The sequence below is a fragment of the Rhinoraja longicauda genome, chromosome 16 (genome assembly GCF_053455715.1).
Source record: "Rhinoraja longicauda isolate Sanriku21f chromosome 16, sRhiLon1.1, whole genome shotgun sequence".
Taxonomy (NCBI): Eukaryota; Metazoa; Chordata; class Chondrichthyes; order Rajiformes; family Arhynchobatidae; genus Rhinoraja; species Rhinoraja longicauda.
In genome coordinates, this window is record NC_135968.1 from 45,262,808 (window position 1) to 45,277,206 (window position 14,399).

At 47.0% G+C, this 14,399-nt stretch overlaps 1 protein-coding gene across 1 annotated transcript in view; it reads left to right on the forward strand.

Annotated features, from left to right (window-relative positions):
- The first annotated feature begins 10,515 nt into the window (after nt 1-10,515).
- The window catches only part of LOC144600840 (free fatty acid receptor 4-like), a 28,926-nt gene continuing 25,042 nt past the window's right edge, over nt 10,516-14,399 (forward strand). Inside the window, exon 1 of the mRNA XM_078412728.1 lies at nt 10,516-10,727. Within this exon, the coding sequence (XP_078268854.1) occupies nt 10,516-10,727 (212 nt within the window). The remainder of the gene's footprint in view (nt 10,728-14,399) is intronic.

Below are 14,399 nucleotides of genomic sequence, written 5' to 3' on the forward strand. Positions count from 1 at the left end.
TACGTCCTATTTTGATTTGTCCTACCAAAATGCAGCACCTCACACTTATCAGCATTAAACTCCATCTGCCATCTTTCAGCCCACCCTTCCAAAAGGCCCAAGTCTCTCTGTAGACTTTGAAACTCTACTTCATTATTAACTACACCACCTATCTTAGTATCATCTGCATATTTACTAATCCAATTTGCCACACCATCATCCAGATCATTAATGTAAATGACAAACAACAGTGAACCCAACACAGATCCTTGGGGTACTCCATTAGACACTGGCCTCCAACCTGACATACAATTGTCAACCATTACCCTCTGGTATCTCCCATTCAGCCATTGTTGAATCCATCTTGCAACCTCACTATTAATACCCAACGATTTAACCTTCTTAATCAACCTTCCATGTGGAACCTTGTCAAATGCCTTACTGAAGTCCATATAGACAACATCCACAGCCTTGCCCTTATCAATTTCCCTGGTAACCTCTTCAAAAAATTCAAGAAGATTAGTCAAACATGACCTTCCAGGCACAAATCCATGTTGACTGTTTCTAATCAGGCCTTGTTTATCCAAATAATTATATATATTGTCCCTAAGTATCTTTTCCATTAATTTTCCCACCACAGACGTCAAACTAACAGGTCTATAATTGCTAGGTTTACTTTTAGAACCTTTTTTAAACAAAGGCACAACATGCGCAATGCGCCAATCTTCCGGCACCATCCCCGTTTCTAATGACGTTTGAAATATTTCCGTCATAGCCCCTGCTATTTCTGCACTAACTTCCCTCAATGTCCTAGGGAATATCCTATCAGGACCTGGAGACTTGTCCACTTTTATATTTTTCAAAAGTGTCCGTACCTCCTCTTCTTTAATCCTCATAATTTCCATCACTACTCTACTTGTTTCGCTTACCTCACATAATTCAATATCCTTCTCCTCGGTGAATACCGAAGAAAATAAATTGTTTAATATCTCCCCCATTTCTTCCGGCTCAGCGCATAGCTGTCCACTCTGACTCTCTAATGGACCAATTTTCTTTAGAGAAAAGGAATAGGTGATGTTTCGGGTCAAGGACCTTCTTCAGACCCAGAAGGGTCTCGACCCGAAACGTCATTATTCCTTTTCAGCAGAGATGCTGTCTGACTCGCTGAGTTACTCCAGTTTTGTGTCTACCTTCGGTTTAAACCAGCATTTGTAGTTCCTTCCTCCACATAGGATTATGCAATGATGGGTGAAAGATGACAACATACCGCGCTTTTGCGGTTGCAGCTCCTAGACTGTGGAACAGCATCCCTCTCCCCATCAGAACTGCCCCCTCCATCCACTCCTTGAAGTCCAGGCTCAAAACCTATTTCTACTCCCTAGCGTTTGAGGCTCATTGAGGAGGCGCTGTGAACTGTTTGTGTGCTACTGTATGTTTCATTTTTTTTCCATTGGAACCTAATCAGATGTACAGCACTTTGGTCAACGTGGGTTGTTTTTAAATGTGCTATACAAATAAAATTGACTTGACTTGACATACAGGTATTTGCAGAATAAACAGAGCTCATTTAGATGTGTTTATTTACACAGCTGAATATAAATATACTAAATCTTTAGCAGTCACCCAGCAATGTTTCTCACTCTTTTTTCACTTGTTCCCATGTCCACGATAGTCTCTCCTATTTGTCTCTCGACAGTGTTGGCCATTCTCTGTCGAAGGTCTTTGGAATTTGTTACTTAAAGCAACAATATTGCATAAGCTGCTGCTGAATCCAGCAATCTGATATGTTACATTGTCATCCACGCTGACAGATGTATAATGAATGCAATCCTGTTCTGCAAAAGTGAAAATATAATTTTTCCATGTGAAGCGAAACGCTTTGCTTGTGCCAATCTAATATACTGTTTGCATCGGCATCCTCCTACATTGAAGAAACCAAACAAACACAGACTGGAAGACTGTGTTGGAAGGAACTGCAGATGCGGTTTAAACCGAAGATCGACGCAAAAAGCTGGAGTAACTCAGTGGGTCAGGCAGCATCTCTGGAGGGAAGGAATGGGTGACGTTTCGGGTCGAGACCCTTCTTCAGACTGGCAGACTGCTTTGCAGAGCATCTACATTCAACCCAAAGTGAAGATACACTCCTGGCGAGAGATATGTGGGAGATCAGACCTGGTGGCCGGTACGAGCAAGGACAGAGCCAGCAACGGGCACAAACATCCGGCGGCCACCAAGAACAAGGACAGACCCAGCGAACCACAAAACCGCCAAGAGTTAGGTGCCGGCAGCTGATGAAAACAAAAATATGGCGACCACCAAGAATGAAGGCCATTTGGCCACGTGTGGCGGCAGACCTGGAAGTGTGGCGGGCTGCTGCCTACAGGCGCAAGCCCTGAAGACCGGAGAATTGAGGAGGGAGCTGCTGTTGACTATCGACATGAGGGGTGGGCCGGTGGGAGAGGGACCGGGACCGCCTGCAGGAGGCACCCTACGGGACACTGGTGGTCGAGCAAGGAGAGGGATGTCGGGTGCCAGGCCTGCAGCAGCCTGGGGCTTACCTGGATCAGGGGCGCTCCAGTACCTCCAACATGTAGACCAGACTTTGAACTTTTTTTTTCTCTTTGTAAACGACGCCAAAATAAGACAGCTGTGCATTTGCGGGTTGTGCAAAAGAATTTCACTGTGATGTGCAGACGTGACAATAAACAACAATTGTTGAATTTAAGAGAGAGTTAGATAAGAAGAAAGGGGAGGCCATTTAAAACTGAGGTGAGGAAAAACTTCACCCAGAGAGTTGTGAATTTGTGGAATTCTCTGCCACAGAGGGCTGTGGAGGTCAATTCACTGGATGAATTTAAAAGAGAGTTAGATAGAGCTCTAGGGGCTAGTGGAATCAAGGGATATGGGGAGAAGGCAGGCACGGGTTACTGAATGTGGATAATCAGCCATGATCACAATGAATGGCGGTGCTGGCTCAAAAGGGCCAAATGGCCTCCTCCTTCACCTATTGTCTATGTTTCTATGTTTCTTTCACTTCTGCAGTGCTTGTTTCTCAGTTGAAATTGCTTTGCGATGTGGCTTTGGCCCAGGTTGGCCCAGAGAGTTTGAGCTGTTGCTTCTTTGAACAAGTATTGAATAAGAACATTTGAAAATTGAGTGGTGTTCTATGCCCCTCGTGCTAAACCTGCCATTCAATATGATCATGGCTGATCTTCCCTGGGTTATTTTCTTCCTGCCAATACTCCCCAGCTGTCCATTTCCTGACTGTTTTAAGGCAGCGCGGTGGTGCAGCAGGTAGTGCTGCTGCCTCGTGTGCTGGAGACCCGGGTTCGTTCCTGACCTCAGGTGCTGTATGTGTGGAGTTTGCATGTTCTCCCTGTGGCTGCGTGGGTTTCCTCCCACATTCCAAAGACCTATGGGGTTGTATGTTAATTGGCCTCTGTAAATTGCCCCTTGTGTGTAGCTCAACACCTGCGCTCGGTCCCCGTTAACCAATCTGATCTCCCGGTGGCTGAGCACTTCAACTCCCCTTCCCACACCCAGTCTGACCTTTCTGTCATGGGCCTCCTCCAGTGCCATAGTGAGGCCCACTGGAAATTGGAGTAACAGCACCTCATATTTTGCCTGGGCAGCTTGCAGCCCAGTGGTATGAACATCGATTTCTCCAACTTTAGATAGTTCCTCTGTCCCTCTCTTCCCCTCCCCCTTCCCAGATCTCCCTCTATCTTCCTGTCTCCACCTATATCCTTCCTTTGTCCCGCCCCCCTGACAACAGTCTGAAGAAGGGTCTCGACCCGAAATGTCGCCCATTCCTTCTCTCCTGAGATGCTGCCTGACCTGCTGAGTTACTCCAGCATTTTGTGAATAAATACCTTCGATTTGTACCAGCATCTGCAGTTATTTTCTTATACTACCTTGTGTGTAGGGAGTGGATGAGAAAGTGGGAAAACATAGAGCTATGGTGAGCAGGTGATCGATTATGAGACTAGAGTCAGTGGGCCGAAGGGTATATTTCCATGCCATACCTCTAAACTAAACTAAAACTAATTTATCTACTTCTTTAAATACCCCCAGTGATCTGATCTTCACAACTAGGGTTGCCAACTTTCTCGCTCCCAAATAAGGGTCAAAAGGTGACCTCACCTAGCCAGCAGCCCGTGCTCCCGCTCCACCAATGGCGGCCACCCGGGTCGGGAGCCGGGTTGCTACGCAACCTCCGTTAGGCGGTGCCTGGGCCACCAGGCCTCCGCTGTCCGGGTCTACAGCGGTCTCTGGGCTTACAGTGTCCGGGCCTACAGTGGTCCCTGGGCCTACACGGTCCGGGCCTACAGCGGCCCCCAGACTTACAGTGTCCGAGCTTACAGTGTCCGGGCCTACAGTGGTCCCTGGGCCTAAGTGGTCCCTGGGCCTACAGTGGTCCCTGGGCCTACAGTGTCCGGGCCCACACTGTCTGGGCCTACAGTGGTCTCTGGGTCTACAGTGTCCCTGGGCTTACACTGTCCCGGGCCTACAGTGCCCCCCGGGGCTAATACGGGACAAGGGCGGGCCCGTTCAGGACAAACCAATTTACCCAATATACGGGATGTCCCGGCTAATACGGGACCATTGGCAACCCTATGCACAACCCTCTGGGTTAAAGAATTCCAGAGATTCATCACCATCTGCAAGAAGAAGTTTCTCAGCTCCCCAGTTTTGAATATCCGTCCCTTAATGTTGCCTCCTCTTGAGATCAGTTCTGTCATTACACCTCAGGATCTTGAAGTTTAAATGAGGTCACCCTCTCATTCTTTTAAACTTTAAAATAATGTAGATTTTGTTTCTTTACCCACTTGTGACAATTCTTCCATTGCCTGTAATTGGCCTGGATCTTGGACTGACCCCTTGGACTAACTTTGATGGTATGGGATGGGAATTGGCTAGGATAGACTGGCAAATTATTCTTAAAGTGTTGGCAAAATGCTGGAGTAACTCAGCAGGTCAGGCAGCATCTCAGGAGAGAAGGAATGGGCGACGTTTCGGGTCGAGACCCTTCAGACTGATGTCAGGGGGGCAGGACAAAGGAAGGATATAGGTGGAGACAGGAAGACAGTGGGAGATCTTCACAGAGGGGGAGCAGCGAGAGAGCATGTTGCTAAACTCTCGTCGAAGAGAGGAGGAGAACTTCTTCAAAGTGGACATACCTTGAGGAGAAATCGCAGTGGAGCAACAAGTAGTATAAGAAAATAACTGCAGATGCTGGTACAAACCTTCGATTTGTACCAGTATCTGCAGTTATTTTCTTATACTTAAAGTTTTGCCGGTGGATATGCAATGGCAAAGATTTAAAGACCGCATGGATGAATTACAACAATTGTTCATCCCTGTCTGGCATAAAAATAAAACAGGGCAGGTGGCTCAACCGTGGCTAACGATGGAAATTAGGGATAGTGGTAAATCCAAGAAAGAGGAATATAAATTGGCCAGAGGGAGCAGCAAACTGGAGGACTGAGAGAAATTTAGAATTCAACAAAGGAGTTAATTAAGAGGGGGAAAATATTGCATGAAAGAAAGCTTGCGGGGAATATAAAAAACAATTAATTAACTTCTATAGATATGTGAAGCGGAAAAGATTAGTGAAGCCAAATGTAGATCCCTTACAGTCAGAAACAGATGAATTTATAATGGGAAAACAAGGAAATGGCGGACCAGTTAAACAAGTACTTTGGTTCTGTCTTCACTAAGGAAGACACAAACAAACTCCCAGAAATACTAGGGGACCGAGGATCTAGTGGGAGGGAGGAACTGAAGGGAATCCACATTAGTCAGGAAATGGTGTTAGGTAAACTGTTGGGACTGAAGGCAGATAAATCCCCAGGGCCTGATGGTCTGCATCCCAGAGTACTCGAGGAGGTGGCTCTAGAAATCGTGGACACATTGGTGATCATTTTCCAAAGTTCTATAGACTCTGGATCAGTTCCTGTGGACTGGAGGGTAGCCAATGTAACCCCACTTTTTAAGAAAGGAGGGAGAGAGAAAACAGGGTATTACAGACCAGTTAGCCTGACATCGGTAGTGGGGAATATGCTTGAGTCAATTAGTAAATATGTAATAGCAGCGCATTTGGAAAGCAGTGACAGGATCGGTCAAAGTCAGCATGGATTTATGAAGGGGAAATCATGCTTGACTAATCATTTGGAATTTTTTGAGGATGTCACAAGTAGAATGGATAAGGGAGAGCCAGTGGATGTGGTGTATTTGCACTTTCAAAAAGCCTTTGACAAGGTTCCACACAAGAGATCAGTGGGCAAAATTAGAGCACGTGGTATTGGGGGTAGAGTATTGACATGGTTAGAGAACTGGTTGGCAGACAGGAAGCAAAGAGTAGGAATTAACAGTACCTTTTCAGAATGGCAGGCAGTGACTAGTGGGGTGCCGCAAGGCTCAGTGCTGGGACCCCAATTATTTACAATATATATTAACGATTTAGACAAAGGAATTAAATGTAACATCTCCAAGTTTGCGGATGATACAAAGCTGGGTGGCAGTGTGAGCTGCGAGGAGGATGCTATGAGGCTGCAGGGTAACCTGGACAGGTTGGGTGAGTGGGCAGATGCAGTATAATGTGGATAAATGTGAGGTTATCCACTTTGGTGGCAAGAATAAGAAGGCAGATTATTATCTGAATGGTGTCAGATTAGGAAAAGGGGAGGTGCAACAAGGCTTGTGTGACCTTGTACATCAGTCACTGAAAGTAAGCATGCAGGTGTAGAAGGCAGTGAAGAAAGCAAATGGCATGTTGACATTCATAGCAAGAGGATTTTAGTTTAGGAGCAAGGAGGTCCCACTGCAGTTGTACAGGGCCCTAGTGAGACCGCACCTGGAGTATTGTGTGCAGTTTTGGTCTCCTAATTCGAGGAAGGACATTCTTTGTATTGAGGGAGTGCAGTGCAGGTTCACCAGATTAATTCCCGGGATGGCGAGACTGACATATGATGAAATAATGGATCATATTCACTGGAATTTAGAAGGATGAGAGGGGATCTTATAGAAACATAAAATTCTTAAGGGATTGGACAGACTAGATGCAGGAAAAATATTCCACATATTGGAGTCCAGAACCAGGGGTCACAGTGTAAGAATAAAGGGGAGGCCATTTAGGACTGAGATGAGGAAATACTTTTACACCCAGAGAGTTGTGAATCTGTGGAATTCTCTGCCACAGAAGGCAGTGGAGGCCAATTCACTGGATGTTTTCAAGAGAGAGTTAGATATAGCTCTTGGGGCTAACAGAATCATGGGACATGGGGAGAAGGCAGGAATGGGGTACTGATTTTGGATGATCAGCCATGATCATATTGAATGGATATGCTGGCTTGAATGGCTAAATGGCCTCCTCCTGCACCTATTTTCTATGTTTCTATGTTTCAATGCCAATATATCCTCCTTTAAGTTAAAGGGACCAAAATGGTGAAAGGGTCCTCCAGGTGTGGCCTCACGAGTTAGCTGGACACCAACAACAATAGTTCACTATTTCTAAATCCCAACTCTCTTGCAAAAAGATGTATGCTATATTCCTTCCTGACCACTTACTGCATTAGTCCCTTTATTCACAGGTGGCGTAGCGGTAGAGCTACTGCCTTCCATCGCCAGAGATCTGGGTTCCATCCTGACTACAGGGGGTTGGCTGCACGGCGTTTGGATGTTCTCATGACCTGCGTGGGTTTTCTCCAAGATCTTCCCTTTCCTCCCACACTCCAAAGATGTACAGGTTTGTAGGTTTCACAAAATGCTGGAGTAACTCAGCAGGTCAGGCAGCATCTAGGAGAGAGGGAATGGGTGACGTTTCGGGTCGAGACCCTTCTTCAGACTGATGTTAGGGGAGGGGGCTGGACAAAGATAGGATGTAGTCGGAGACAGGAAGACTAGTGGGAGAAGGGGGAGGGGAAAGAGAGGAAAAGCAGGGACTATCTGAAGTTAGAGAAGTCAATGTTAATACCGCTGATCCAAACGAAATATGAGGTATCACAAAATTTTGGAGTAACTCAGCGGGTCAGGCAGCATCTTGGAGAGAAGGAATGGGTGACGTTTCGGGTCGAGACCCTTCTTCAGAATTATGTCAATAGACAATATACAATAGGTGCCGGAGTAGGCCATTCGGCCCTTCGAGCCAGCTCTGCCATTCAATGTGATCATGGCTGATCATTCTCAATCAGTACCCCGTTCCTGCCTTCTCCCCATACCCCCTGACTCCGCTATCCTTAAGAGCTCTATCTAGCTCTCTCTTGAATGCATTTAGAGAATTGGCCTCCACTGCCTTCTGAGGCAGAGAATTCCACAGATTCACAGCTCTCTGACTGAAAATGTTTTTCCTCATCTCCGTTCTAAATGGCCTACCCCTTATTCTTAAACTGTGGCCCCTGGTTCTGGACACCCCCAACATTGGGAACATGTTTCCTGCCTCTAACGTGTCCAACCCCTTAATAATCTTATACGTTTCAATAAGATCCCCTCTCATCCTTCTAAATTCCAGTGTATACAAGCCTAGTCGCTCCAGTCTTTTAACATACGACAATCCCGCCATTCCGGGAATTAACCTGGTAAACCTACGCTGCACGCCCTCAATAGCAAGAATATCCTTCCTCAAATTTGGAGACCAAAACTGCACACAGTACTCCAGGTGTGGTCTCACTAGGGCCCTGTACAACTGCAGAATGACCTCTTTGCTCCTATACTTAGGGGGGGCGGGACAAAGAAAGGATATAGGTGGAGACAGGAAGACGGTGGGAGAACTGGGAAGGGGGAGGGGAAGAGAGGGATAGAGGAACTATCTAAAGTTGGAGAAGTCGATGTTCATACCACTGGGCTGCAAGCTGCCCAAGCAAAATATGAGGTGCTGTTCCTCCAATTTCCGGTGGGCCCTGGAGGAGGCACATGACAGAAGGTATGGAGAAGTCAATGTTCATACAGCTGATCCAATATAGAGGTCAATGTTCATATTTTGTATGAATATCAGGTATGTAGGTTAATTGGCTTGGTGTAAATGTGAAAGTTGTCCTTAGTGTGTGTAGGGTGGTGTTAATGTGCAGGGATCGCTGGTCGACGCAGACTCGGTGGGCCGAAGGAACAGTTTCTGTGCTGTATCTCTAAACTAAAACTAAACTAAACCTCAATGATTTAGCAAAACATGCAAAGTACATTTAATTTAGAGTTAAGTAGTAAATTGGATTACTCAGTTTTGAGCTCTTGGCTGCGTTGTTATTGGTGAAAGCAAAGATCCTTTATCTTGGGAGTTGGAGAGAAACTTGTTTTCATATCCAAATACTTATTTCCAAATACATCTCCAATCAGTTTATAACCATGAGTAATTATATGGCCAGTGATATAGACATGCCAGAATAAGGATGTGGACATTATGCTTAACTGAAGCACCTTAACTGAAGCACTAATCTCCAGTTATCCCAGTAGGCATGATACACAATTTAATACCAACAGGGACTTAGATGTCAAAGGGGAGAATGTAGAATAGATCATTGTTAGCTCGGGGAAGGTGAAAACAAAGCATACAAAGATAAAATTTAATCAGGAGGACAGTCAGACTGGTCAGAGGACTAGTATCGGGAGGGATGGAAAAAGAGGGAAAGCACGGGCTACTTGAAGTTAGAGAAGTCAATGTTCATACCGCAAGGGTGTAAGCTACCCAAGCGAAATATGAGGTGCTGTTCCTCCAATTTGTAACCATGAGTAATTATATGACCAGTGATATAGACATGTCAGAATAAGGTCTCACCCTGACAGTGGAGGAGCCCCAGGACAGAAAGGTCAGTATGGGAATGGGAGGGGCGTTAAAGTGTCCAACCCTCATGAAGAATGTTAAATAAATCAAAACACGTTTTCATCTTTCTGGAGTTTCCTGAGGGAATTTGTTTCCCGTAATGTACAGATATGTATTGTTTGCCGTTTGTGCCTTGAATTGGAGGGTAGGTCAAACATCTATCCTGGGGTAATGCAACAATAAAGCCTGAGAATAGGAGGAAAGGAAAGTTTGGGTTTGGATTTACAAGTTTTAAAAGGCAGAGCAGTTGATTGTGTTGCCGAGCCCGATATTGGACGCACCATCAGGGCGAGGTGAAAGGCCGGTAAGAGTGGAGAGGCAACCGGGTCTGACCTACCGCGCCTTCGAGGTGAGCTGCGGGAGCTCCCCCCCCCCCCACCCTAGGGGACCCCCAAAGGTGGACGGACGAGGAGGGACATCGCTAGGGGTGCCAACTATCTCACTCCGAAATAAGGGACAAAAGGTGATGTCACTGCCCCTCGTGACTTCACCCAGCCAGTGGCCAAGTGCTCTTGCTCTACCAATGGCGGCCGCTCGGGCCGGGAGGCGGGTTGCCATGCAACCTCCGCTAGGCGGCGCCCGGACCTCCGGGCCTAAAGTGTCCGGGCCTACAGTGTCCGGGCCTACAGCGGCCCCCGGGCCAAATATGGGACAAGGGAGGCAGTCCCGTACGGGACAAACCAAGTTAGCCGAATATACGGGATGTCCCGGCTAATACCAGAGGCATGTTGGCAACCCTAGACATTGCGTCCAAGGAAATCGATGGCTGGCGGCCTGCAACAGCCTGGGACTTGCCTGGAACGAACACCGCTCATGAGAATCACAGCACGGACTTTGAAGATGGTGCCAAACTGTGGCGCCCCTTGCATGCAGGCTCGGTAGACTACATCTCTACACTTGCTAATCGGGGATTGGAGGAAGGACAGGACAAATCTTGGTGGGTACTGGTGTGGTGGGTGTAAGTTAGGGGAAGGAATGTAGGTGGAAGGGGAGAAATGGGTGCAGTCAGTTGGGGCACAGGGAAGAAGGGGGGGGGGGAAGGGAGAGTGTGTTGTTTGTCATGACAGTTTATAGACCTCTGTCGGGCTGAGCACAGATCTACAAGCTCCTGACCAGTTGAAACTGAATCACCCAGAGAGTTGTGAATCTGTGGAATTCTTTGCCACAGAAGGCAGCGGAAGCCAATTCATTGGGTGTTTTCAAGTGAGAGTTAGATATAGCCCTTGGGGCTAAGTGAATCAAGGGATATGGGGAGAAAGCAGGAACGGGGTACTGATTTTGCATGATCAGCCATGATCACATTGAATGGCGGTGCTGTCTCGAAGGGCCGAATGGCCTCCTCCTGCACCTATTTTATATTTTTCTATGTTTCTAATTGTTACTGATTCGTGTTTGTCCACCGTATTCCACCCCTAAATATATTTGCATTTACATTACAATATCCATAAACCCTTATCTATAAGTGGAATCGCCAGGGATACAATCATCTGCAATCTGCATTTATGATATTTATTCTGGTGGATGACTTTTTCAATGTCATGCAATATAGCCATTGAGGTCTAGTAATGTTTATGTAAAATGACTGCTCCATGATGTTTCATCTTCCACAGATGTGAAGTGGCCGAATATGCGAGCTCAAGTACGTGGAAGAGATAAGCAGTCAAAATTACTGTTTAAGGGAGGATAGATTATTTTCCCAGTTACCTATTTAACATACGATTGTGATGATTTATAGATATAATGTATATGTTATTAATGTACACGTGGTATTAGATCCAGAATATGATACATTGTCACATTCACTGGAGTTTAGAAGGATGAGAGGGGATCTTATAGAGACGTTTAAAATCATAAAAGGACTGGACAAGCTAGATGCGAGAAAAATGTTCCCAATGTTGGGGGAGTCCAGAACCAGGGGCCACAGTCCAAGAATAAAGGGGAGGCCATTTAAAACTGAGGTGAGGAAAAACTTCACCCAGAGCGTTGTGCATTTGTGGAATTCTCTGCCACAGAAGGCAGTGGAGGCCAATTCACTGGACGAATTTAAAAGAGAGTTGGATAGAGCTCTAGGGTCTAGTGGAATCAAGGGATATGGGGAGAAGGCAGGCACGGGGTACTGATTGTGGATGATCAGCCATGATCACAACGAATGGCGATGCTGGCTCGAATGGCCAAATGGCCTCCTCCTGCACCTATTTTCTATGTTTCTATTGAGGCATAAAGCATAAAAGATAGACACATATTTCTTCCTTTATACTGTGTTTCCAGTCCACTCTTTCTCTAAGACCGCCTTACAATAACATGCACAGACTGGAGTAACTCAGCGGGACAGGCAGCATCACTGGAGAGAAGGAATAGGTGACGTTTCGGGTCGAGACCCTTCTTCAGACTCAGAGTCTGCCAAGCATCCCTCAGTCTGAAGAGGGATCTCGACCCCGAAACATCAGTCATTTCTTTGCTCCAGAGATGCTGCCTGTCCCGCTGAGTTACTCCAGCTTTTTGTGTCTATCTTCAGTTTAAACCAGCATCCGTAGTTCCTTCCTACACAACATACACAGTCAGCTCTCCTGGTGCTGCTGCTGCCAAATCCTTTGAAGTGCACTTTGGGGCTGCCAAGCATCTCAGGAAATGTCACCCCGAATATACACAATCATCAGTTATATAAATACCTCATCATTTCAGAAAAAAATGCGTCGTAGTTTTAGTTTAGTGTAGTTCAGAGATACAGCGCAGAAGCAGGGCTTTGGCCCACCGAGTCCACACCGACCAACGACCCCTGCTCATTAATGCCATCCTACACGCACTGGGGACAGTTTACATTAATTCCAAGTCAATTAACCTACAAACCTGTATGTCTTTGGAGCGTGGGAGGAAATCGGAAATCTTGGAGAAAACCCACGCAAGTCATGGGGAGAACGTACAAACTCCGTACAGACAGTACCCACAGTCCCGGCCTCTGGAGCTGTAAGGCAGTAATTCTACCCCTGTGCCACCATGCCTAATCCTCCGCTCCATTTCTTCAACACCATCATATTTGCTGTTTGTATTTGGAGCAGCATTTAAATCCTTAATTCCTCGCCATCTCCATTCAATAGTATGATTGCTTAGATTCTCCTATTCTGTTTGCCAGAGTGTGGTTCTGACAGACCACAATGACGTGAGTCATTGGTACAGTAGGTAAACAACGTTCACCTCCAAGATGGCCGCGCCGTTGTGTTTGGCTGCCTGTCGTCGCTCACCTGGAGATCGTAGTGTTCTTCGAGCCACTTTGGTTTACGACCGCCGAACCCTCCTGTTGATCCGACCCTCCGTCGTCGACTTCTTCAGTCCAGGTCCCGGACAAAGTTTCTTCCAGCGATCGCTCCTCGATCAACTCCCGGTAGATGTGCGGGCCCAGCCTTACATCCACCGCCGCACGCACCGCGCTAGGAGGCGGGGTAAACGCGCGGGAACATTCAAAAATTTAAAAAACCTCGCCCGCGCTCATCCAACAGCGGCCTACCTCGCCCAGCGCTGCGAAGTCGGACCTGGTCGACCTTACAGCTCCATCCACCGGCGCTCCCTCGAGCTCAGGTATGCCGCTCTTCGACCGATCATCCCGGTCCCTGGACTGCCGGCCCGTGGGCTCCCAGCAAGGCCATCTGTGAAGCGCAGCGGCGTGGTCTCCCTGAACCTCCGCCCGCTGGCGTGGGAGCTGCTACCGGACCGAAGCTCACCTGCTGTCCCTGCTGTCCCTGCTAAAGTGGCCCTGATCAACGCAAGATCCTTACAGAACAAGACCTTCATCCTCAACGACTTCTTCATCACCCGTGGATTGGACTTCTCACTGCTCACAGAATCCTGGCTTAACCCTGGTGAGCTTGCTCCACTCGTGGAACTCTGTCCTGATGACTTGTACTTCTTCACCTCACCTAGGCTCTCCGGACGCGGTGGGGGCTTAGCCACTGTGTTTAAGAAACATTTCAACTGCCGCCTCCTGAACGCTGATCATTTCTCCAGTTTCGAGGTGCAACTAATTAAAGTAGGCCTAGCCTATCCCCTCTTAATTGTTCTTGTGTATCGCCCACCAAAAATGCATAAGGACTTCATCACCCAATTTGCTGATCTGATTTCTAGCATTTTGCCCAAATTTGACCGGGTCATGATTCTTGGTGACTTTAACATTCATGTTTGCTGTCCCACTAAGCCTCTTGTGAGTGAATTTATGCATCTGGTTGAGTCCTTCAATCTGACTCTTCACACCACGTGACCCACTCACAAGTTAGGCCATACTCTCGACCTAGTGTTATCATCCGGATTCCCAATCAACAACATTGAAACTACTGAAGCCTGTCTATCGGACCACAGCGCTATCATTTTTGACGCATCTCTGCCTGTATCTCCCGCAAAATCTCATCTCCCTGTTCGCTACTCCCGCGACATAAATTCATTGACTGCCAGTAAATTCTCCGAGGCTCTCACAGCTGCACCCAACATCTGCACTATTGAGGCCTCTCACCCCCATCTCAGCACTGAGGATCTCGCCTCTTTATTTAATATCACTTGCTCTTCCATCCTGGATTCTATCGCTCCCCTTAAAATGAAAAAGCCTAAGCCCAAAGGTCGACCG